General features: G+C 41.1%; 1 protein-coding gene across 2 annotated transcripts; it reads right to left on the bottom strand.

The window, feature by feature from the left end:
• Window positions 1–85: 85 nt before the first annotated feature.
• Window positions 86–26,884, bottom strand: slc41a1 (solute carrier family 41 member 1). 2 transcript variants are annotated; one of them, XM_053315152.1, is made up of 12 exons: window positions 26,700–26,884; window positions 24,647–24,762; window positions 23,610–24,547; window positions 17,887–17,994; window positions 13,354–13,425; window positions 11,259–11,403; window positions 9,009–9,155; window positions 7,365–7,512; window positions 7,021–7,100; window positions 6,692–6,826; window positions 6,244–6,392; window positions 86–5,042 (listed from the first exon to the last, which is right to left on the bottom strand). In XM_053315152.1, exons 3-12 carry the CDS (start codon window positions 24,090–24,092, stop codon window positions 4,857–4,859), a joined length of 1,653 nt encoding a protein of 550 aa, XP_053171127.1. In that variant the 5' UTR covers window positions 24,093–24,547; window positions 24,647–24,762; window positions 26,700–26,884; the 3' UTR covers window positions 86–4,856. The 2 variants fall into 2 exon arrangements, with proteins under 2 accessions (XP_053171127.1, XP_053171126.1); XM_053315151.1 differs by having other exon boundaries at window positions 23,610–24,762.
• Window positions 26,885–27,469: the final 585 nt, after the last annotated feature.

Here is a 27,469-nt window from a genome sequence, read left to right as displayed (position 1 = left end):
CCTGAGCAAAGTCTGAACAAACTCAGGTTCAGAGATCCTGTCAAATCATCTGCACACCTAGAAGAACCGGACAGTACCACAGAGGAATGATATGAAATAATATAATCCTTTATTTCCAGCAATTTACAAAGTCCTGCAGGGAGAAAGCCTTCCTCCAGCCTCACGGAGGGAGGGCTTTTACAAGAAGAACACACAGAGAACGCAAAGACCTCGGCCCCCGGTGAGACTGTACATGTTTTGTTTTTACATCTTTAATCTTTACATGCAGCAGATCTGACAGCGACAGGTGGAAGTAAAAGCTTATAGTGTCTTAATCAAAGGCTCAATCTCGATGTGGATGTTGGCAGCCTGAGGGTCAGCCTGGTTCCCTGTGAGTTGAGCTGCTTGGGGGTCTGAAGCACTGAGGTTAACAAGGCAGTAAGTGGGTGAAGGGGTTAAAAGGCTGGGTAGTTAAATACAGGGGGAAACATCTGGAATCAGAAGAAGTGACACTGCTTTTTTGTCATGCACTTGTGTTTTTTAAGTTTCTGATCCATGTGTGGGTTCTTCCATCTGTCGGTGCTTAACTTGACTCCAGACCTTTCAGATGCCCTGTAAACCCAACCTGAGGTTTTTTTTCAGCCTCCAAGTCCTCATTTTTTCAAAAAATGTGTAAAACAAAAGCTTGCAATTGATACTCCCAGCCCTCCTCTCCCCCCACTGCATCATATAAAGTCATTATTACATTACACATCATAATCAACTCACTGTACATCTTTTATTAATCAAAGCTAATTAAAGAGACGCTACTCTGTGCCGAACCTAGCTCTTGATTGGTTACTCTGAGTTGAGCTTGGCTCTGATAGGTTAAGGCCATTCTATGTCTTATAAGTATGCTTTCCCTGTGTAAGACAGAGTGTGTGTGCATATGTGTGAAGTGTGTATTAGGCACCTTGCTATTCATTCACCTTACCGCCTTTTTTCTATTGCGGCAAACGCCCAAAAAAAGCTCTACTGGCCTTTTTGCAAAGAGAAGAAAAAACATAAAGGAGAGGAGAAAAGGACAATAACATGGTGACAAAGAAACGGTGTCAAAATGAAATGACAAAATAAACAACCTTATATATAGAATAAATATAGTATGTACAATTTGCTTTGTGTGCTCCTAAAAATAAATAGACAAAGCATTGCCTGCCCCCTTATAGAAGTATTCACAACTTTCCATTGACATAGAGGCAGAATGCTGGCACCTGGTCAGTAAGAGTGGAGAATAAAGACTGAGAGTGAACAGATGGAAGGATGCAACTTTCACAACAAGTCAAAAACGCTGTAGAAAAGAAGACAAAACAAATGTCACTCTGAGTGGACGTACATATGTGTTTTTCGAATCCAGAGGACACAGAGATGCACAGAGAAGTAGTACAGTTAAGAGAATCCCTGCGGTGCCCTCTGGTGTCCATTTAGCAGATTACAGTACTTTGTGCATTTGACCAGTGCGGAGTATAGTTGCTTCATCTTTTACAGTGGTTGTTTTCTCGATGATATTCATGACACAAAACAATAATCACAAAAGAGTTAAAATGATTAGGGAAAGGAGGAAAGGAATAGAAGAAGAAAAAATCACAATTTGAACATAATCGACACATTAAAAAAAGAAAAAAGAAAATCAGTCACACCGAAAACAAAATATTTTTTTTAACAGATACATCAATCACGTTTTGCACATTCACACTATGTGCCCTGCACATGCATTCTGCTGGCCCCTTTTAAAACAACACAGAAGTCTGACAAGCGGTGGATAAGTCAAGCATGACATGCATGTTTCTCCCGACACACTAGGCTTTGCCTCTGGGCTGACGTCTGTACTCGGTACAGTCTGTCACAATGACTGTTTGCAGTTTCTTTTTCAGTCATGACTTCCTATTCATTCATCTCCTCACTTGTGAGCCCTCAAAGACAGAGTCAGCTCGGGTCAGCTGATTTTCAACAAGACTAGCTGGTAGATAATCAAATATTTATGTGAAGGTAAAGAAGGCATGTTAGATCAGTGTGTCACTAAGATTTTGCCCTTTGATTAAACATTGTTCTGTAAAGGTCAGAATCTCCCAAAACCTAACATAGTTACTGTGTTGTTATTAGTTGTTTTATCATTTTTATGTGTGACCAGAGAAAAAAAGCAAAGAATTTTACTCAAACTCACTCTACAGCATTTGAAAGAAAACCCTGTAATGAAATCTGCCCCAGTATCTGGCCACACCAGAGACTAGTACAGCAAAATAAATTTAGCATCCACCAGAAATAGGTGTTGGAAGCTTGGTGACTACTGCGCTTATAGTTTATAGCCCTGAAGAGCAAAGATGTATAAAATTAGATAGTGTAACACAGCTAATACTGTCCCTACAGTAGTGACAAAATGCATGTATGCCAAAGTTCATCAAATTTGAACTCAACGTAAAAGTTATGTGGCCTATGCGGATAATGCTAGCAAGCTGGAAAAACATGCTAGGACTATGTCAGTCAAACATTTCAGTCACAATAGATCGTATATAAATCTAAAGTTTCTTTCAATATTCTCTGTACTGGTCCACTTAATTCCCCATGGCATTTTATTAGCAGCATTGTAGATAAGTCTATTAAATAAAGAGTTACGGAAGGAAGATAAAAGCTCTCCAACTGGACAACTCAGTTAACAAGCTAGTTAGCTTGGTCGCTAATGGGACAATAAGTTTACTAAGTTTATTCAAAAGACATATTTCTACCATCAGCTCCTATTTGTTAACTTTCTCCAAAACATTCCTCTTTTGTTGAGTAGTTACTTGAACTGAGGTGAAATAAAAGTGGATGGTGCAACACAGCTAATAGTAGCTTCCTCCATTCCTTCAAAGGTCAGCTCTGTCAAGTCGACTTGACAGACAACGTTGTGTTTTTGTTACCTTAGAAAGAAAAAATTGTTCCCCCACATGTGAATCCACTGATTGTGATGATTTTATTGGAGTGAACTACCACTAAATGTTACCGTTTTAAATGCTGGTCCGACCGGGCCTTTATCTATGCTGTGTGGGCCCTCAAACAGCTTCTAGACCTACACTAACCTTTAAATAAAAAGCAACACTGGATACTTAAAAGGTTTGCAAGAACTTCCTCTGGTCAGATAATGTGACTGTTAACCAATCTCAAATCTATCTTTCAGTGGAAGAATTTAGATTCACAGTTCCACTGTCTGAAATGCTTTGTGAGAATCAAAGTGGTCAAATTATTGATATAAAGATATCAAATATCCAAACAATATATCAGCAATCATAACCTTTCATCCTTTCATCTGTACCAGTTGAACTCTAGTGAGCACATCCTGGCTAAGACCACTTAACACACTTTCACACCATGTGTGAATGCAATGCTGTTCAGCTGGCTGAGCTCTGCAGGTTTGCTCCAGTGCGTGGCAGCATATTGAGCCTCTTGTCACTTACTGTAAGCCTGGCATGGGCAACACAACAACAACAACAACAACAACAACTAGCCTGCTCCAGTAGAGAGTTGGCAGATGGTTTCAGACAGGGGGACTGGTGCTATTCTCACCTGGAACAGCTCATGGCATAAAACATCTCTAACCTCCTAGTGTCCACTAAAAAAAAACCACACAGTGAGCTTTAACAGTGAGGTGTGGGTTTTTGTGTGTAAGGTACAGTGACACATTCCTAACCGACAGTTGTCTGGACATTTTTCGACTTACTATTTTCCACCATTTCTGTTTTTCAGGACATTTCATAATGGTAGCATTTAGTAGATTTGGCCAAAAAAAAAAGAAGTAGCATGACCTTTGTGAACTCTAGAGGAAGTTTAAGGGTTAAAGACAAGTTATTGTGTGAATGAACACACGATCCTCATCCACACAAACTTTTAGGTACGCTTTAATAGGCTATTCTCAATTGCTAACCAAATCAGAGGTAAATCCGTTCTTGTAGTGGCTGACGAAAGTGTTTGTTGGACTGCAATCTAACCTCACGTCTGATCCTCTAAACTGTCAAAGCGCAGGAATTACTACCTTGATGTCCTGTACCTGTTCCAACTCAAATTAAGCCACCCACTGATGTGAGCGGCGCCAACAGGGATTTAGGTTGTTAGGTTTGTGGTCCAGTCCCCTGTAGTAACACCCCTCAACCTCAGTTCCTGTTGTCACAAGGCCAAAGACAGAGAGAACAGCTACAGTAGCTCTATGCACTGCACTAAATCAGAGATGAGACACATTAGATTTGCAATTCTTTGAATACTCATTCATGTATATAAGACATAGCACTTGGTGATTAAGCGTTCTAGGCTTGTTTGGGTATATTTTTTGCTGTCCTTTGTTGTCTTGGTTTCAAGTCTTTAAAAACAAGAGGGCTAGTGTCCCCATTGAAAATAATGAGGATTGGCCCCTCACATAGAACAGATATCGATTCATATCAAATGCATTATTTACCAACAATAATAATCATTGTCAATATAACAAAAGTATTAGGACTCTGTTATTAAGTAAAATAAAGTAGGAGAAGTGGAGTCTGTGGGGCTGCATCCATCATAGGTAAAGTTTTGTTCGGTGGTCAAGGTGGAGATTTATGCATCTCCATTGTTTCTGAAGTGAAACGTAGATACTGATGGGGTTCTGGGTTGCTGCTGTGGTGCATCAGTGTCCTGATATCCTGCAGATGAAACACTACTGCCCTACAAGACGACTATACCGTCAATCAGAGACCTACAGGAGATTAGCCCTTTTATATTGTAGACGCTGTCCAGTTTCAGATCAAATTCAGGCATACGGGTGGTATACCTCACTTTCTGTGCGTGCAAGCGAATGTGATTTATTTTGTGTGTATGTGCGTGCCCATCTGTACACGCATTCAGTTGCCCAGGCTACTGTCTCTGTCCCCAATGAACCAACGCATGTGGAAGCAGAGGGCGAGGAAGCCGGTTCCTAGCAGGTCACCCAGAGCGGTCAGGTAGGGGATGGAGAAGTTATCAGGGTCCATCCCGCGGCCCCACATCCAGTGTACCATCCAGTCTGCCAGGTAGAGAAGAATGATCACCTAGAAGACAGCAACATATGTTAATTATAGGATCCACAGAGGCTTTGATCTGAATGGTTTCTGTCTCTGAATGCGGATTGTCCCTTAACATTTGCTCTTGCCCTTTTGTTTTGTTTCATCCTTGCAAATGGTCTGCATAAAACTGTCAAACTGGAAAAATGCCTGCTATTTGAAGCAATAAACATTACACAGTATTGCTTTTACCAAAAAATAGTTGAATTGTACACTATAATTTAGCCTTGCTCAATTCAGTACACTCAGGGGATTTTCTGCTACAATCCAGCAACTGTTACACAATGTTTTAGCATTTATCATTATCACGTAATTATGACTTGTGGCCACATTGACCACAATTCAGCAAAAATTATACATTTTTGCTTTAAAGCTCAGCTCACTGACTGTCCAACATGGCACTGTAAGAAGCACTAAGGTTACCTCATAGTACCTCATAATTTCATGGCAATATAAATGCAATGCTGATAGAAATGCCCACAGAACTTCATCCTAGTATCTTCGAAATCAATTTTCAACACACTGCAACCTAACTTTACATATTATGAGTATAGCTCTCCAAACAGTCCTAATTTTTCCAGGGGACTAACTACCACGGATAAAACAGTTTTATTTTAGTGCACTTTTTTTGAAGAGCCTATACACGGGTATTAGACGGAGATTAACGAGCAACGCACAAGCTTTGGCTGCTTGGTTGGGGTCTGCACCGAGCCTGGGCATCACTGCGGATCTGTAAGTCTTTCACTATTAGCTTTGTGTTAGCATGAGAGGTCAGGCAGTTGTACCGCAAGCTTACGTGAAAAGCACATTTGATTTTTTTTTTATCCGACCATTTTATACATTATAATTGAAGAACTAAAGTAACGCAAGTAACGCCACATTTCTTTGTTTAGTAACTGTAATGTGATTACTGACTGGAGACACTGTAACACCTTACATTACTGCATTACAGGTACAGTAAATGTAATGTGATACTTGTGATTACAGTAACACGTTACACCCAACACTGGCTAGAGGCCACTAAATCCTCTAAAAGGGTAGTCTAGCAATGTACAATGGAATTGCTTTTTTAAAGATCAAAACTGATGCAGCAGAACCAGAGAAGCCATCTTTTTTATTCTATGCATTCCTTTTTCTTGTCAAAATGTGGCACCTACATTACTCACAATGCAATGATTCACACACTTACCTGCAGTAGTGCAGCACCCAGGTAGAAGGTGATGAAGACGGGTGTCAGGGTGGTGTGACCCCCCCTCAGCGAGTTGATGGTGTAGAGGAAGACAAGGTGACCTGGGGCAACCAGCAGGAACAGCACACGGGCCGAACGAGAGTTCACACCTGGAGGGGGGGGGGGGGGGGTTGCATTATAACTTGTGTCAAATACCTTTACTTCAGTAAAGGATTTGATACGATGTAGCTGAGTTCATTCTGAATTTGAGATAAACTAAGGTTGTACTCTTTTACCTTAAAGCTCCATTCAGTAACCCAATTTACATTGAATCAAATGTTTCCCTTCTAATATCCACTGTGGTTTTTGCTGTACTCAGTCACTCATGTCAGTCATGGAAAAATCTATTTTTGTGAGATTAAACAGGGAGAAAAACGGCGGAACATTCCGCAGCCACCTGGTCACTTACTGGAGCCGAAAAATGAGGTGCAGGGTGTGGGGCACTTCCTGGGCGTGGGGTTCGGATCCCCCAAGGGTAGACCATTCATGTGCAGATAGGTGGAGATACGACTGGCCTGAACTGCGACCAGGTTACCTCCCACACCTGGCACACACACATACAAGCAGGGTGGAAACATGGAAAATATTAATATAAGTTCCAATTGTGGTTTTTATTACTGAATGTGAAATAATCAACACGAACAGCTTTAAATACACATTTTAATCTAATGTTCTTTACTGGTGTGGCCACTTTCCCCTAAAGCATCATTAAAGACTCTAAATCTAAAATCTACTCACCGTTGATGACCGGGGTGAAGACAGCCATGCCGGCAAAGTTCGGGTTGGTGACAGTCTTATCAAGAATGAGACCCCCGACACTGAAAGACAGACAAGAGTAAATAACTGAAATCACTGTTTCCATTGACTTTGAAGATGTATATTAGATTCTACATAAATGTTATAATTATTATTAACAACTTGTTTCTCTAGATGATGAAATTACAGTCTGTAGATTAACAGATTGTTTTTTTTTAATTATAGTATTTTTGAAAAATCTTAGTTTGCATAATTGAAAATCTGATTTATGTGACTTCTAAATTTCATAAAGGTAAATAATGTTATTGGGTCCCTGTGTGATGTACCTGCTGATGGCCATGGCGATGATGACGGGCTCCCATCCGGAGTAGAGGACTTCTCTGGTGGACGGGATCTTCCTGGCAATCAGCACCCATAGGGGGCACAATGCCACAAACACTGCGCACACCAGCGGGTTGGCATAGTCGTTGTACTCTGTGTGGGTAGAACAGAAGGTGGATTATAGACGGAACAATATAGTCTTACTGTATATTTCATCTGTGGTTATGTGATGATTCTATTTTGTGCTATGAGTCATTTTGCTTTAACGTCACCTCTTAATTGCCGTGTATAATCTGTACCCCACAGCAATGGTATTTGTCACTATTATAGTATACCTAAAAAGTAGGACTGCATGTCCCATAATTCTGCTGCTACTTGCAAAGAAAAGTAGCAGATTTCCTGCCAAATTACACTGTGTTGTGCAATATAAAATGTGGCACTGAAGCAGAAAACTGGATCTCATTTGTTTAGTAACTGTCCAGATTCAATGAAAATAAATTGATAATTTGATACATTACATAATAATTTAATATAAAAACAGTGTAGAGCGAGAGCTTCAAAGAGCTTAGACTTCAGTTTAATATAAAAGTGCCAGGTGAAAACTTTGAATCTTGACTATAATAGAAAAACAGACTGAACAGGTCTGTGGTCGGCTTGACAGTAAGTCCCTGATTTGGCCTGTAGGAGGCAGTGTTACAAATAAATTGACACCACAGGAGACCAGAACCACCACAAACACAAAGCTGAGGTAGACAAACCATCTACATACACCCACACAACCACTAGGTTTTTGTGTATTTGAGCCAAAATAACCAAAATTAGCTCAATATGATACCTCACTGTGGCATTAACATTGAGTAAGACCGTAACTGTGAGACAGTGGGAGGAGATATGGGATTACGCCACACTCTGGTCAGCATGCTTCATTGCTTTTGTGTGTGTGTGTGTGTCCATTTGTCTGTCTGCGGTATGGATGATGGAACAGTGGGGAGTTTAGTGAGGCAGGGTGTGGTGGTGGTGAAGATATCATCACATATCTAACAATAGAACCAAATACCTGTGGAGTTTCTCGCCCCAAAAAACACAGCGAGCTTAGGTGTGGGCTTTCATCCTTATTTACCACTCACAGTCAGACGCCGAGTCACATAGCACACACATTTCTACACACACGCCGCTCCCATTTATGATAACACATTCCCAAATAACAGGCTTTTGAAGCTGAAATCTAGTACCAATGATGAATTATTGGTGTCTGACTTTTGAGAAGATTATCCTGTCTCTGATTGCCATTTGAGAGTTTTTACAAATAGTTAAGTCATCAGGAGCTCAGTTTTGACTGCTGTGTTTGCGACATAACATTTTGCTGCCTAATTTGGTGCCTAATATGTGAATAAAGTTGTAAAAGAAACATTAAGTTACGTTAAATACACTGAATTGTACAAACCATCTCTTCCACATACTACTTACTCACACTAAGTAAAATCTGATCAGTCTTAGTAGGGAATAATGAGTGAAAATGCGCTTAACCTGTAATTAATGTGAATGTAGTAAGGACTTAGTACAAACCTCTAGTGAGCCATTCGCACCATTAACTGAGCATTACATTACGTACTAAATATATCACATGAGAACGGTGAGTGTATTATTACCTAACTCCTTGTACAGTCCTGTTGAGATGCCTGCCAGCAGGGATAGGGTGATCAGGTCTCCCAGGCTAGCAGCGATAGGCGTGGCCACATTGTCAGGGTTGATGCCAACCTTCCTGGATGCGATGATCACACCAATCATGACGAGGCCTGTGGGAGTGTCCGGACAGAGACATCACAACGTGAAGACAGCTGAGGACCCTTTAATATGTGATGTGATTTGTGAGGTTCTTGAATGTAACCATCTACCATCAGTGTTCCAGGTTAACTTTGTTTGAGGGGAGGGAAAAAAAATTGAAAAAGTGGAAAATGTTGTCTTTGAGGGAGTTCTTGTTTTCCATTAGGAAAGTTGGGACAGGCAAAAACAAAAAGGTGAAGCCTGGGAACGTACAAAATAAAGTGAGAAAAACAATAACAAGAACAGTGATGTAACCGAACCAGTTCAGCTTTGTACTCCTATAACTAAGTTGGACAGTTTAAAGAGAGTGTCAACATTACCCACAATTCAACTCAAACAATGACAGTGGGGTCAGAGATTCTGCTGTGTTATGCTAGTACCAGCTAATGTAGCCTGGAGTTGCTAGTCTCTAGCAAGTTTGCTAACCTCACTTTCAAATTCTTTTTAAATTTCAAACTTTTAGTCTTTAGCCTCAACTCAAACCGACTCCAGTAACAAGATTTTCACATTCTAAGCTCAGTTAAATATAATATACACACTGTCTGAGCACATTTCTATTACTTTTGTGTTAAATGTTCATCTTTGCTATGTCAAACCTAAGCCGTTTGTTTGTTTGTACTATAATGTGCAAATATTGTTAGTTTATTTAACTAAAATCCTTCAGCTACAATTCTGTGAAAAATGTATATTAAAAAATCCTAAAAGGTTACAATTATTTAGTCAGTGACATCTCCATTTTAGAACAACTGAAAATCAAACATCCAATAAGGCATTTCAGCCAAATCCTGTTCTACACTACAACAAATAGGATTCAAACATACAAAATGGTAGCAATGTGCTGCGTGCACCTAATTTGCGTGCCTTATTTTAAGATGACTTTACATTTGTGTGCTTTTGTCTAACTGTCTCTGACTACTTTTGAACTCTGCCTTTCCATAATTTTTAGCTGTATTTTTATATTTTATAGTGTTTAAACATTCTCCACTTTCAGTCGCAGCTGTTTTATCCCTTGTACAACAGCTGGGATTGTAATTATGGGATTTGAAGAGCTACATTATGCTCCGGATGAGATATTGTCACCACATCAAAACCATATTCTTTATTTAGAAACAGTATGAAGATGCTAAATGTCTTTAAAGAAGCAGCCTTTTCACCACTCAGGTTTTTTGTCTTTTGAGAGCAAATCGGTATGGCGTTATAAACTGAATCCCTCGACAAAAATATTTGAATCCTTGGGTTAATCCTGCCATTCATTTACCTTTACAATAACAAAAGCTCAGTCCTCAATGTTTATGGTCTATACTGTGGTCATTATGGTTTTCAGCTTTCTGTGTGACTCATCAAGCCTGCAGAGAATGTTGTGTTTGGCTGTTTGATGTTTAGTAGGTGCCAACAGAACACACACACACACACACACACACACACACACACACACACACACACACACACACACACACATACACACACATACACACACACACACAAAATAGAGAGTGAATCAGAGTCGTCCTCTGATTTCATTTTGTGGGGACAATAATCTAGTGTGATGTGGTTTGGTGTAATGTTCCATGTTACGTTCTGTCTGAATATAGGTTGCTATAATTCAGCAGGTTATGCAGTAAATTATGTTGCAGATTGTATAATCTTGTTCCATGTGCCCCTTTTTTAACTTTGAGCACCTGCCCGTTTAAAGGTCTGCACGGTTCTGCCTGGGAACACAACTGGGAACACAATTTGATGTGTAAAATCGGTGGAATTCTCCTTTAAGGCTCAATATTTTTCCATTTGCTATTATTTGGTGAGGTCAGCTCAGAATATACATACATGTGCTAATGGGAGAACGTCCAAAAGGCTGGCTTTTGAATCCATAGAAGTCATTAAACAAATTGTGATACTGCAGACTGTCTGAAAGGCAAAGTATTTTAATCAAAATGTTAAGTGGAATTTTTAATTTTGATTTTGGACTTTAATTAACTTTGGCACTGTATAGAGAGTCAAATAAGACCTGGACATGTGTGATGAGTAGCTGTTTACACTGTGAATATCCCTCACTGCTGTGTGTTCATGGACTGTACCTAGTACCAGAGAGGCGATGAAGGCAGTGGCCACACTGGAGGCACACAGCAGCACGGCATGGCCCAGCCTGAAGTGTCCCTCTGGGATCCAGCCGAAGATCACAGCAGCTATGGAGGCCAGGAAACCCACCACTGTGGCCTGGACCTGAACACACACACACATACAGTACACGTGGTTCATGCAGCTATAGATTACAGTCAACATGTAAACTCCCATTACATCTACTCAGCTTTAAAAGTCAACACAGTTGAAGCTTGCATGGCCTTTAGGGATCCAGTTTTATTTACAGTCTCATTTACAGTTACCTTTAACTTTATTGGCTTTATTTCCCCAGGGTAACACGATCTTCTAATCACACAGTGTCACAGTGCGACAACCTATCAAACTACACAGTAACAGATACAAAGCTTCAGAAGCTCCAGTATATAACACTCATAATGAAGCACCAGTGTGACCCAGTGCAAGGGCAAGCTGACCCCAAAGGGGAGGATGTGTCCCTGCAACCTGCCAGCACTGGTTTGAAGTGTTCCAGGAACTATAGTCAGCAAATATTACATAATAACCACATGCCCACTGCAAATGGTAAACCCTAAAGAGAGGTGACTCAGCTGTTGGGGAAATATATATATATACATTTACATATATAGACACACACACATATATATATATATATGAACAAAAAACATTTAATACAAGGTGTTTGATAAAAATATCGGTGATTTACAACTTCCCACCTGCTTTATCTACCAGTTATTTTCAGCCTTTGCTGGACTGACATCTATCCCGATAGTTTTATGCATGCATTAAGGCGATACAGTTTAACTCGATATCGTTCTGACAGTCCAGTCATATCAGATAATAAGTGGAAAAACATGAGCAGGTGTATTGTGGGTGTGTCACTTAAACAGACAAGTTCTCATTTTGGAACAAATCAATGTTTTGAGTGCTTGTCTGAATTCTGAAAATGTGCTCCTCCATTGGTTTGTAAGGAGAGCATGTGTTCAGGAGCTGTCATATAGTATGCCAATGTTTCTGATGTGTGTGTGATCAGTCACTGTGTTTACTGTACACACAGCACACTTGTGAAACCTGGTTGTTTCCAGCTTTTACCTAACCTCCTGAAATGTCTTCCAAATGAGGGAAACTTGAGTAAAACAGGTGTAAACACCATCATTTGTTCATGCAAAGACATAATTATGTTTTCAAAGGGTTCTTGTTGCATGTGCAGTAAGGTCCTGGACAAGGATCATATTGCTGGGACAGAAAGGCAACTAGAAACATCATTAGTAGTAGCTGTGCATCCTCATATCCAAAATAATTCAGTTTAAAGTAACATTTAATATGCAACTGAAACCAAAGAAGACTAATCTCTCTCTCTGTGCCGCCAGTCAATGTTCAACAACAGGGATAAATGAGGTAAGAGCGAAGAACACAATGAAGTGAACGGTTCTTCAACCCCTCAAAAAGTACAACCATAAAAGTCTATTCATAATGTTTTATTTCAATTTTTACTCCAGGAGCAATGTCTTTTAACTGCTTTATTTTTGACTAAAGATCAGTTCTAGTGTCTCTTTAGGAGTACTGTCTATCCTAGATTAGATAGATTAGAGCCTAAATTAAATTACATTTTTGTTTGAAAATGCACAGGAGGTAAATGGACTTCTTACAGCCCTAAGTAGTGTCTGCAGTCTGTGACTATGTTGCCTAAGAGGCGAAACTCAGGGCAACTAAGGCCTTGTCCCTTCAGGACTCTGTGTGCTGGACAGTGAGAGGATACTCTTTAGATGTATTTTAATGAATGAATCAAACTGACTAAAAGTGAGGGGGCTAAAATAAGGGGATTGAAAAGGGGGATGTCCCCCACATCATCTGCAAATATGCCCTTGAAATTGGAAGTAGGAGTGAAATTTGATTATTAACCGACCTTTTTTTTGGAGTATTGAATCGAAGTCCATGTAAGCTTGTTATCTCATTTCTTGGTTTAACACGATTTTTCCCCGTAACATGGTTTGTTAAGTGGGTGTAAGCGTGGTCAGAGGTGCTCCATGACACTGGAGTTGAGAGTATCATCCAGCGCACATGTGATTCATTTACCTGGATGAGGGCCAAGTTCCCCATGATCATCTTCCACATGTCCTTGGTTGTGTCCATCTGACCAATATTAGCCTGAAAGAGAGACCAGAACACATAAGGTCAGCACAGTGTGTGGGTGTGATGGGTGGGTGAGTGTGTGTACACTGTGTGTACATGCTGTTGCCTCTTGGTCCCATCAGAACAATACAATGTCAGTTCTCTGGACAATGATACTTTGATCTCTGATCCCCCACCCTGCGGCCGACTCCACTTATCTCATCTTCCCTCTATCACAAACACACACTGATGGTCTCAAGTGTCAAGTGGCTGTGCCTACAGTGGGCTACTGTGTGTCCAGAGCAATGATCCTAATGGTCATCCACAGTGAGAGGAGACAAACAGAGGATCCCCTTTCCTCTCTGACCCCGAACATTTACATATACAGAGGGAAGGGAAACATCTGGATACATGAAAACACATACAAGTCTGTGTGTACCCATATCCGTTTTAAACTAGGGTTTAATAAACTAAGTGTAAGTATGAGTCTAAGTGTGAGTCTGTAAGTATAAATAAATACATGTAGATACATATTAAGTTATTTCAGTTGTTCTTTAAAAGATCATTTGGGTCTGTTTTTATAGTTTTGTCTATTATGTCTATCATTATAATATCATTGTACTCACCAAAGTAATAAAAATGAATGCTAATTTTGCTTTGTGTCAGCAAAGTGTGAAAGTAAGCAACAGTTTGCTAATATGTTAGCTGCTCATGGCTGGCTGTTAGCTTGCAGCTTTCATTTCATGAATCTTCCTTAAAATGTTGACTTCACTCATTAAAACTTAGGCAATTCTTCAAGGTTGGAACAGGATTTTTTTTTTTTTTTTTTTCAGAAATAACCCCATTGTACATATTATACATACAGGTTGACAACCAAAATGATTTAAAAGTATAGAAAAGCTATTAAGTTGAGGCTATACAAGTACATTCGGAGCTAATAAAGAGCAATAGGGGAATGGTCTCAATGACTGGTTATTAATATTTTTTTTCTGTGTGTGTGTGTGTGTGTGTGTGTGTTTTCTCACAATCTAGCACCATTTCCACTTGATAAAATGACTGACTTTATGATCGTGTGTAGGACTGTAACGTCAATACAACTTGTGTATCTGCCAGATAAACAGTATTACAACCGTGCAAAGCCACCACGGCCAAGTAAACATGTGTGTGGATGACTCCTGCTATGACAGTCATGCTGTTCAAAGAGGGCAGACTGCCACAAATCATGATAAGACGGTTTAAGGCAGATAAATAAGAGAAAACCAAACATCTGTGCAGGGCACTGGGGGCATCGTAGGCTCATAATGAACTCCTCTTTTTAAAGAGGTTCTTTTTGACAGAACCTTTATCAACAAAATGAGTCATGAATATGGACAGGTGACAAATTAAAGAAAAAACCAGGAGAGGTCTGAATGTTTGACCCCTGGTGGCTCTGTTATGTTGTGAGGGGCATTTGGCTGGCAATAGTTTGGGTCCACTTAGAGGGAAAGGTCACTGCATATCTGATCACCTTTGAATGGTTTGATGAGTATGAAAATGATGTGAATCTCATGATGTGGCCTTGATAGTCACCAGATCTCAACCATAGTGAACACCTATGGGAGATTGTGGAGGTACATGGAGGCCGAACTTTTATGTTGGATTTTCCTTTAATTTGTCCAACAGCTTTTGCAACTTGTTGCATTTTTTTCCTTTTAGCACAACATGCTACAAGCTTCACAGAAATAAGCTCATAGATTCATAGAAATATCATGCGGTTTTATGCAATGTGTGATGATGATGCCAAGCCCACTGCTTGCATGTGTGTGTGGGCAACTGGATTAGTGGTGTTTGGATCATAGTTGACAGAAAATGCAGGAGAGGCTGAGAATGAAAAGCAACACTATGTTTTACTACAACTCAAGCAAATGTGTTGTTTACAAGGTTGGATTGTGAACATACCTGAATGGTGTATGTTAAAACCTCTAATACACAGAAAATGAGGATAAAATAGGCTTTGTTGTTTTATTTTTGCAACTCTGAAACATTTTCAATGCAGGTGCCGCCAAGTTCCACTAATCCACAAAATATCATTATCCAAATACGCACAATCAATTAGGCTCAATTAGTTCACACTCGCATGATAAGGGATAAGACAGAATTGAGAAAAATCAACTGCTTATTTCATTGAGACAGATAAACAATGAAAGCACGCTTCATTTCAGTGAAATATTCAAAGACAAAGAAGGTTGAAAAGACCAAAGAAAAAAAATATCAAAAAGGAAACACGGTCATGTGAACTGAAAACTCCCACAGCAAGCCAGTACTAGGGATTACATTATTTTTTTCAGTAATAAGCGCATTAGGAAACTTACAGTGGTCTTAATCTTCTCATAATTAGTGGCGGCGTGGAAAGAAACGTGGTCCTGCTGGGGCCAGCCAACAGAGAGCTAACAGTAATGTCTCAGGACAAGCTCCAGACTATGGCCTACTTTGTGATGATGGATGTGAGAATCATTTTACGCTGAACTGAAAACTATGCGCATTGACAAAAGTTTCTGTGGCCAATTCAAAGAAAAAAATGTATATTCAAAATGGGTTCTTAAAATCATATTTCCTTCAAACACAGTTTGTGTCAATGCGGTTTAACAGTTCAGTGTGAAAACAACTTAATTATTGATTTGTACTCCTTGATAAAATGTAACTGATGTTACTTTAATCAGTTTCTAAAGTTCCAATTTGCTGACCTTAATTCACCATCACTTCCGCACCCTGGATTATTATTTAAACAACACTGAAAGTTAAAGGTGCAATATATGACATACAGTCCCACTAGATGTCACACTTGATCACTCAATAAAGTTGGGAGAAAAAAAAGTGACATCTGAACACATAGCTCACAAAACTAATCAAACTGCCAAAAAAGATTCTGTTACGGAATTGCCTGTTTCCAACCTCAAATATTTTCCGACGCTTATTTTAGTGTACTGTGTAGCTAGAATGAAAGTATGTGACTTACAGTACATGCACGCTCACAGGCAGTAACATGAAGCCAGCTTCCAAAACTCGAAAACAACACCACGATTATTTCACCATATCTTTACATAGCAAATAGTTGTTTGCTAACATTTAGTGGGGTGAATATGGCTTGTTTCACCTTCAAACAGAGCACTAACTGAAAACTGTTAAAAGTTAAGAAAACACCAACAGAGGATGAAGTACTGTCATTGTCAGTTTTTATGTATAGCCAGGATTGGTCTTTTATTGTGAAAAGCAACATTATCTACTATCTGTAAATTGATACTATTTGAAAATCAGTGGAAAATGTGGTTGATTAAGCCGAATGATAATTTTCCAAGAAAAACTGCCATTAGGAACACATGAATGTGTAGTATTTGACCCCTGTGTAATTCCAAATGTCTTGTTCGAATAGATTACTTTTGAAGTATGAATGAGTTGAGCTCTCTATGTCGGGTGGGTCACTGCTAGTAATGCTAATCAGCTTCGTCACCTGTTTCCCACAGGCCAGTGGAAAGAATTTCAGGATTGGTGTGCTTAAGAGCAATACTGGGCTAATTCTCTTATGGCTTCATAAATGTAGTGTGTGCTGCTATCCTCTGGTGAGCAATGCTGCTAGGTCATTGACCTCGTAGGCAACACAATGGACAATGGTACTGTTAGCTCTAAGAGCGGCATTATAGAACTCAGTGGAAATGTAAAAATGGATAGCCAGCAGGATGTCTAGCTATAATTATCTGTGAAACGTACAATAGTAAATTCAAGAGAACTTGTGATATGAAATAGTCAATTAAAGACATGACACATGGTCTTCTTGCTAATAATAGCTTATAAGCCTACTAAGACCTTCAATATTTGCTTTAATCAAACACAGTTAGCCTATTACAGAAAGAGACATCATACATGTAAGAATCTAAGCTAAAAAGTAGCAACTATTATTATTTGTTGCTACTCTGTGTCTTGGAAATTAATAATATCTTCAGACATATTTCAGAGTGGAAAAACATGAGAACCTTGCGTATAGGTCGGCTAATGAACGACTGACCAGCTTGTGTGGTCAGGTGAACAGGCTGGACACGCAAAAAGTTAAAAGACAAAAAACAGGAGAGGAATGTTGCTATCAGTTTTTTTTAAACACAGGTTGCATTTAGCAATATGACCTCTGACCCCAAGAACAATAAGCTTTAATGGACCTGACAGCGTTTAGGTTGTGGGGCAATGAGACCACATAGATTGGGCAACTTTTGAGTGGGGAACACTCTACGCAGTTATGCAATAACAAAAATTCAGGGAAATCTCCAGGCTGGAAAATAAATATAGTAGTGTTGAAAAACCCATCACAGGTCACAAACATTCGAAGGCAATTTACTTTACTGACAGGATTATTTTATATAGAATAATGAAATAGAATACAATCTATGGTAGTTTGAACTTTGGACTTCATAATGACTGATATATCTGTGATAAAGGGTAAGACCACACAAACACACACAAATGTCTTACCGCTGTGGAAAGTCTGGAGGCCAGCGTCATCTCCAGGTTGCCTTTGAGCCCCAGCAGTGCTGGAACCAGGATAAACACCTCTGACACCTCCGTAAACACGACCCAGTGCTGCAATGACCACAATGTAAAATCAGCAACACATTAATGAAGTGAACACACTGCTATATTGAAATGGGACATATCAGATTCACATAGACACAATACACTGTCACCTACACAGATATGATTTGTCCCTATGTAAAGCACATTGAGTTGCCATTGTGTATGAAATGCGCTATATAAATAAAGCTACCTTGCCTTGCCTTAGTTGGGAGCAGGTCTCTGTGACCTTGTGCTCTAATATTGATTCACTGGTGAAACCAGACCTTTATGATGGACCACATTGTCTGTCTCTATAGACCTTACACACTATGTATCATATCAGCTCTCCTTTAACCAGAACAAGGTTACTAGGACATGCTGAAATGATTTATCATCCTGCACATCTGCTCCCATACTCCCCTTTCCCTTGAGGAACCCCCCTTTCACCTATACCTACCAATTGTCATCTACAGCAACTTAAATATGAGGACCCTGGTCTGCCTCATATCTCACTGTAATCTCCATAGTGTGTATATTACACATCACCAGTTACAATAAAACTTTTGTTACTTAAGCAAAAACTAATATTTCTGTCAATACACATGGGTAGCACTAATGTGAACTCTGCATCTTAATTAGCAATATCAAACTTACTGTATTGCATAGAATTTAAAAATTAAATGAGATGGTCTTGTCTGTAGGCGGGTAAGTATTAAGTTAATTTAATTTCATAAGGTTTTAGAGTTGTGTAAAGTTTCTAGCCTGGTCTGGTCTATTCAATTTGTTCAGCTATTCAGATACCTAGCGTACTAGTTTGCTTCCTAGTTACACCCATATCTCTTTGATGGTCGTAAAAAATTGCTCAAAGCAACAGCTACTGCAGCTTTCAAGTGGACTGAAAAGGACACCATCAAGACATTGGTTAACATTGTGTCAGGTTGATTGAATGAAGTGGAATCAGTGAAATGCAGTTTTATTATTTAGCATTAGAGTTTCTATATGGTGGATATAAAAAGGAATAAATCCAGTACAATAAGACATATACTTTATTGGTATTCTCTGCCTCAGAGTGCTTCAGCATCAGGAAATCACCCACATGGTTATACTGCCCAAGAGTTAGGCCAGCTAAATCTGAAGGACAACCTGGCCAGGTCGTGATCATTGCTTCAGGGACATCTAATAAATCACAAATCATCTTTAGCATGTGCAAGAGAACGTGTCTGCTGAGCTATGCGTCCGGTTCCTAGAAGATGGCCTTTAATGAAATGTAGAGTTGGGGGGTATCAGACCTGACCCTCGATAACCTCCTCCTTGGCTGTTGGCCAGCCCTTGAGAGGTGTGCTCCCTGTTAGTCCCTGGGCTTGTCACTGTGCTGAAGTGCCTCTCTATACTGTGCCTCAATTAGAGTTCATGCAGTGATAGCAGGTTTGTGCTCCGCTGTGGCCAGAAACAAAGCTAATGCTGAGGCTGAGGCCATCGATCTCTCTCTAGTAAAAGTGCTTATCTTTGGAGCCGGTCCCATAGGCCCCTAGCACTTACAGTCCAGTCTGCCCAGAGTTGAATCAATATTCACAGAGGCTGGCACAGAAAAGAAAAGGGAAGAGAAGGAGAGGAGAAAATAGACGAGGGGAAGAAAATAGAAGAGTCGCTGACATTGAAGCTATATACAAACACTGTTGGCCTGCATTTCCCACACTCTGTTACTCCCACTGTGCATCCAGATGTACAAGACTGCTAAGGTAACGTTCCATTTTTTGTAGTATCAGTAGGTGTGGCACCAAAACTTCAGTGTGGGTTAAACTAGTCTGTCTATCCCCTTGCTGTCATCAGGCCAAGCAGAACTCCTTTCAAACAGCCAGTCTCTCTGCTTGGCTCTTTGCCTTCTGCCAACCCAGCAGCCTTGTGAGCACCTCTGTGAGCACTCCTCTCTTCTTTCACAGTCGCATGTTTTCAAGCTTACTCTCTCTCTCTCACTCTACTTCTGTCTCACTCTCCTATCTCCCTCTTTGCCTCCCCTGTGGTGATATATGTTGTTGTCTCCATGGAACACTGGCTCTGAGCCAAACAAGCCCTCCCTCCTCATGGCCACCTCCTTGGTTCTAAGAACTCGACTGGACAACCCCAGTACCTCTGTGTACAGACCTATAGGAGTTCTGGTATGCAAGGCCCGCAAGGGTCAGGTTGCCCAGTTGAGTAACATGGCCCCATTTTATTTGTGATCACTGTACTTGCTGTACTGAGTGGGAAGCTGAACCTCATGGCATGCAAGTCAACGTAACTCTGACAGCATCACAGAAACTATATTCAGTAGTGTCTATTTCATTTTCCTTGGGTTGCAGTATGGATTGTGCAGTTTGGGTTCAGTCTAATGTGAAAACACATGCCATGGAGGGTCAAATTAATGTCGCTATGGAGAAAATTATTGGATGAACTGAAGTCAAACCTGAAAGATGATCAGCTATACAAGACCTTAGTGGCCTAAAATGGATGAACAAATGGAAACAGGATCCTCTGATTTCATCTAGGTTCTTTCGGTTCTGGTGCGGGAATCAGAAGAGGTCAAATTTCCTGGTGCCAATAAAATTGTGAAAAAGCTTTCAGACACAAAATTGTCCCTGCAGCTCCAACACATGCACACAAAAAATACAATTCAGCTTTAAGTGAAGTCCTAAAGAAGCCTGAAATATGAAATGTTGGTGTCCCAGGGCTAGATGAAGGTTGAGGCAGGGTAAAGTCAGAACTATATGACCCTCCAAAGATTCTTGAGGATCCTGGAAAGAGTAAAAGATTAGCCAGGGCTTGGGGCAACACAAAAGATTTTTAACCCACTAATCCTTTCAAACTCTATCAATCAGATCCTAAACAAGTAACCGTCTAATATGTAGCTGCGGTCTGATATCTTGTTAATGATTGTCAGGGCACAACATCTTTGGTTGATGGAAATGACAGGCTGAAATAGCATGTCTGAAACAAGTACTCAATCAATACAAAAGGAAATACGAATGGTTGAGTAGCACAAGATTGAAAGTAGAAACAAATTTCAAAAATGCACTTGTCATTGTCCAATTAACGGAACCACGATTGGAGGCCAGTAATTGGAATGATGACTCAGTTTGAGGGATTAAGCCCACGCTCTGGTTTCTCAGTGGTTCCTGTGGGAAAACCAGGAAAGTGGATGTGGTTGGACCAAAATGATGTCTGGTGTCAGGGAGGCTTGGCTGGTGTTAAAATCTTTGTGTCGACTACGATTTCCTGTTTACCGGTGCCAGTATTTTTAGAATGTTTGTTTTTGAGGCTGAAGCTGTGTCCCACTTCTTTGCTTTATTTTGGTGTCTACGATCTCCACAGCGTGGGACAGGCGGCTAGACTCTGAGGCAGACAGATACTCACACAGATGGTGAGTACAATTTATTGTACTGAACTGTTTTGCATTCTTGGTTTGTGGTTTGACTGCACAGAGGAATGAACCATGTGTGACAGAATATGACACAGTATCTAGTGACTGATAGCAAATCGTTCATTTGGCCTTTGAAAGTGGCATTCCCAGCAAAACTAGCACTACATGACCTTTAAAAACCAAATTTGACCTTTAGTTCAAGTGAGCCGGTCAACCTCACAGTATGAAGTTTCTGGCCCTGGTGATGGGAGACAGACAGTTTTAGGTCATTCTGCTGCCAAGTCACTAAGCAGAACTATGCAGGCGTCTCAGTCCTCCATACCAGCCTGGACAGTCCTTTCTGGGCCAACCTCGATTGGGAATGAGGCCAGAAGCTGTGTGTGTGTGTGTGTGTCTGTGTGCTGTAGATAGTCAAAGTGACCAATGTTAAAGAGTTCACATTTCAAAAAAACCTTATGGAGAGTAACGCAAAAGGCCAGGTCATGCACCAGTCCAAGCCACAATTCTAATCTCAGGCCAAGAAGACACTTAACTAAAGGCTTCAGCACATTAGAATTTTTAAGATTACTTCTTCCAAAGGAACTGGCGCAGTCTGATTAAACCATTGAGAGAGAGGGCGAAAGACTGAGAGAGAGAGTTAGACAATTACCTTCCTGCAAGGACAAGGGGGGATTAGCTGAGTTAGCGTTTCGCAGTGTCATGGGGGGGGGGGGGTGGGGGAATTAGGCAGCAAGACAACCTGCTAGACGCTCACCCGCACTTGCTAGAAAAGTCGTTTCAGACTGACCGTCAAACCTCCCTTCGCATCTGACCATGAGCAATTCTTCAAGGTTTGCCCATGGACAATTAGAGGGGAGGGATTAAGGTCCTGTACCTTCCCTGTCTCCTCTTTTCCAGCTTCACCTCTAAAGCAATGGTGTGCCGAGTGTTTTGGAAATTAGAGAACCACAGCAGCATGGTGCCTAATTTGAGGCAGCGTGAAAAATTTTTGACCTCAAACCTCTGCATTCCTGGTTTAGTGGAGATACCTAACCACACGGTAATGGAGGCTTTGACACTGTATTTTATTTTGTTTTCATTCTAGCTCAACTATAGCATGCTGCCATTCCAGGTGCTCAAAGAAAGTACACTTTCTCTTTATTCCCCCAGTTTTTTCCCCTCCTCTCTTGTGCTGAGTTCCTGGGGTCCACCATGTTGGCATCAGTATGCATGTACACAGTGTGCCCGAACTGGTCTCCTGGCAGCCTGACACCTCAACAGTTTTATCTGCATCACAAACTGACTTTAAAGAAATATATGACCTGTCAAGCATGGCTTTGGCCTGCATTTCTACACTGCACATACACAATATAAAGCACACAGTGGCATACTAAGATGTAGTCAGAGCAAGACAACAACTACAATGAGTCAAAAGGAAAAGTGGGCAGGAGAACGATTATATTTTAAGATTACGGTTATACTCTTAGGAAGAGTGAATCAAGCGGCTTTCTGGCAACACACCATACTAGACAAACACCACCTAAACACCTATTCTTCTATCTATTGTTTCTATTGTTTCAAAGTACGTCAGATTTCAAATAGAAGGGTGTGTGACCAGTCATTAGAAGACACAATGTGTGTGTATGTACCAGTATGGACCCAGCCCTGGGGATAGGCAGGCGGACAGGTAGACAGAAAGGTTATGTAAATACCCCCATGGTATCTGACAACTGCCCCATCCACCCATCCTCAAAGGTATGCCATCAGATAGGCTGACTGCACAATGACAGACACATGCCAGGGCGAACAGGGCTTGCTAAACCAGTTCATTCATATGCTTCAGAGGCAAGCCCATCCTTCATTGTGACTCAGTACACATGGTCTGCCTGGAGCAACTGGCTCTGTTCAGAAATGTGACTGTTAAACGTAAGATGGATTTTACTTTTTGTAACTTTAGTAACTTACACTGATAAAACTCTTTAAAGTGATGCTGGTGGATATAAGAGAGAGATACCTAAATATAATATCAATAAAACAGAGCTCCTGCTAAATTAACTTGACTGATGTTTAATGAATGTTTCTACACATTTAAATCCAGATTATCTTGTGAGACTGTTCTCCAAATAATTATGAATGAATATGAATATGTTGACCCAAAATGTTCCCTGCATCCCACCAGTTTCAAAAGCATCCAACACCTTCAAACATTTTTAGATTTATCTGCTGTATGTTCTCACTGTGTAAAGAATATATTGGGACTGCTCACCTGGACAATGTCTAACACCATTCCCGCTGCCACTGTCCCAAACCCGGCCAGCAGGAAGGGGAAGACCACCTGCAGGCCAATGGAGAAGGAGGTCTCCTTGAGGGGTGCTGGTGGTTCTGGGCTCTGGTCAGTGCTGGTGTCATCACTCTCATTGCTCTGGCTTGCATTCTCCAGGAGAGCATCTTCCTCCCGCTGACCTTTGGCGTTGGCCCGGCACTCCATCGTCACCACAATCTCCGACCTGTCCTCATCCTCCCCAGTCTCATTCGGCCTCTCTGCAAAAGGTGCGACCTCTGTGAGCTCGAGCTCGCCCCCGTTCCCTGGGCTCACCTCCTCAGAACCCTTAGTGAGGATCACTGGGTGGACAGAGCAGTTGGAGTTGAGGAGGGCCGGACTCAGAGGGCCTCCCTCCTTCATCTCAATAGCCCCGGAGGACATGTCGATGTCGGGGAGTTTGTCTTGTTCTTTCGACCAAAGTACCATGCGGAAGCCTTTGGAAGACTGTTGGCTTGACAAGAAAATGTCAGGTTGCCTTGGCCTAACAGTTTTGGGGAAGTCAGAATGGTAATGACCACCTGATCTGGTTTTGAACCTGATCAATCCAGCCGATTTATCCCATTAAAGAGGCTTACAAGGTGTGATGGTCACTATCAAAGACCCGGAGAAAACGGCTCTGTGTGAAAAAAGCTGCAGCAAGGCACATGCAGCCGTGCTTCTGCAGAGCCCGTGTTCCTGTCGGTGCTTCGGAAGCAGGACCAGTATGTTCTCCATTCACTGCAAGGTGCTCAGGGTAGGCCGGCAAAAAAAAGAAGAAAGCATACTAGTTCAAAACAGAGGGGAAAAAGAGAACGATAGGCTTGGGGACTCACCACAGAAATCCCCTCCAGTCAGTTGTAAACAGTCCCTTTTCTTCTTCTTCTAAACAGCTTGACTTTCAGCTACAGGAAAGTAAATCAGAGGTCTGAAGTGGCCAGATTGCAGTGCAGGCTGGTCATGCTCTCAGTCCACTGATCATGTCACACTGGTCGGTGTCTCACCTTACAACACGTGGCTGCTGGGAGGTTTTTTCAAGGGAGATATTTAAAGATCTGCAGTATGAGGATTGAATTACCGGCTGCTGAAAAGTACCTCTCCAACCAGAGTGGACAGTCACCTGGGAAAAGAGCAAACCCATTGATTATTAAATGTAAACATTCTCCATCTCCATGCCATTTTCTTTCATTTCCAAATCAGTAGCTGGTAGACCAATGCCCTTTCCTGACAATGCAATTCTGATGAACTTATATATACATATTAAATAGCAAGAACATCTTGAGTAGCATAAGTTTCTATTAATTAACAAAAAATAAAGACATTCATTTTCCTCATTAGAACATCATAATACTTGGTGAATGTAGGCTTAAAAGTACATTTTACAGCAAGCAAAAAGTCTCTGAATTTAACAGAAACATCACAATTGATTTAGAATTAAACATAAATAAACAAGAAGGCACGACAGTAATCTTACAACAAATAACACATACTAGAAACTTGAAAACATTTTTTTTGTACCATAAGGATACAGTGGATGATGAAAAACTCCCTAAGCACAGAAACTTGACTTTGTAATAGACTGTTTAAGAACAATTAAACAGCTTGACTCTGTGCTGATGTTACAGCAGAGGTGAACAGGGACCGACAGTTTCATTCAGCGCCAAATTTCCTCCCGGCAGCTAAAAATATTCTACCATTAGCAGACGTGCTGCTGCGTACATCCTCTGGAAACGGAGTGTCACATTTTTATCAAAACAACCGCAATGCAAAGATAGCACTTCCTGCCACAACTTTCAAAATAAACACCCCCAGCATTTTTTTTTATGAGCGTCGCCTATCACTCTCATTTTAAGAGCAACTGCAGTGAACATAAAAGGACAGCTTCAGACAGCAGTGACACAAAAATATCCTATTCACATTATAAGACCAGAAGAGACCAGTTTCCATACTCTGCCAGTTCATTAGGCCAAGAACAACTACACATACACTTTTAGTTTCTGATCATTCACTAATATTGAATGATCAGAATTATCAGCAGGAAGCTGTCACTTCCTTTTAGATCATCAAAAATACATAAGGTTACATCCCTACCTTCTAAAAATTGATTTCAACTGCAATCAGTGGCATGGACGCAGTCTGAATGAATGTGATTTTGTGACATCTCCATCCAAACACAATTCTTCAATTTCATTTCAATAGGCTTGGCTAGAGAAAGTGGTAGTGAGTCTGGCACTTCAGTCTTTCTCTTCTGTCCTTGATTCCACAGCAATTCACCACAAAAACTTCTGAGGTTTATTCAACATCTAATAGACACTGAGGTGAGTGAAGCACACTAATCAGTAAACAATATTTTAATTATAGTTAAGGAAAGAATGTTCCAAGGGGATTTCTGATAAAGATCAAATGTGGACTGCACCCGATATACCACTATATAAAACGCGTTTACTTTCTCCAAAATAAAACAAAAAACTATATATTTTAAACACATACATTTATTTTGAAGGCCCATCTACTTGCTTCCTATCTTATTGTTGCACTCTTGACGCAGCTTTCCTCCGCCTGCATGTTGCGACATTCACACACAGACTTTGGCTTTCCCCGCTGAAACAATCCTCTGTTTAGTAGTCAGGACCAATACCACCCGAACCCAACATGGCAAAGGCGTAAATTAGTGCTCCCCTGGTCAGGGTTGAATAGACGAGCCCTCCTTTTCTATTCTACTGCTCATTTCATCAAGGGCAGAGGGCTCTCTGTTCCAACACCGGGCTGGAGCTCATGTCACTGCCACTATCACCACGAGTATTTCACTTGTGAAAATTAAAGCCAAACGCACTCATCATTTTTCTATCTATTCTTTGACAACATCATACAAATATACATCCAAAGACACAATCTGTGCTTTAACAGTCTGAGTCTCTAAGTGATACATTCCGTTAGATAAAGCCATTATGTGAGTATCACAGCCGGTCACTCATTGTGCTATATGAAATTACAGTTTTAATGTCCAGCAGGTAGTCAGATAAAACATTTTTTCAAAAGCTCCTCGGCGGTGGTTACCTTTTAGTGTCAGCGGTCCAGAGTGGAGAAGAAGCAGAGTGAGGATCAGTAACAGAGGAAAGACTCCGTGTGTCTGCCTGGCTCACTGTTTTCTCCTCTTGGTAACGCGCTCAGGCTGAGGCGTGGACGCCGGTGCGCACGCCTTATGTACGGTACCGGCTCTGCACAGCTGCCTTAATGGTTAATGGTGGTTAATGGTTAAACCCTCCCTCCCTTCCGCGCGGTTAAGACTGTGTCCCACTCTCTCCACACCCGTCACATTGCACCCCGTCCTCTGGCCCCCGCCGCCCGGCTGCTTGGATGCGCATCTATAATACACCCGTCCGGTGCAGGGGGCCAGGAAGCCACAAGGCGGGCCCTCCCTCCACTCTGTAAGCTGTTACGATACAGCCCCCCCTCACCTCCCCTCCCCTAACTCCCCCCCCCCCCCTCATCTCCCCTCCATCACCAACCCTCCCACCCCCCTTCGTCTCCATTGCGCACAAGCGCCTCTCCTCCCCTCGACCCCCCATGCGTGTGGAAATTTGTGCCCGTGCGGTGCCAGTCTCTTCCTCAGGCCTACTAATTTACTACCCCGGGGGCCGAGATAGAAGTTTTAATTTAACAATAGGTTAGATTCCTGAATGAGTGAGCACACACGCATATCTGTACAGTCTAACTTGAGCCAGGCAGAATTTTAGTCACTGATCCACAAGCACACAGAATAAATAAATGCAAGTGTTATATAAGTGCCATTGTTGAGATTACACCATGTATGACCTGACAACACA

Source organism: Scomber japonicus, chromosome 3 (genome assembly GCF_027409825.1).
Source record: "Scomber japonicus isolate fScoJap1 chromosome 3, fScoJap1.pri, whole genome shotgun sequence".
Lineage (NCBI taxonomy): Eukaryota > Metazoa > Chordata > Actinopteri > Scombriformes > Scombridae > Scomber > Scomber japonicus.
This window is presented reverse-complemented; position numbering and strand designations above follow the sequence as displayed.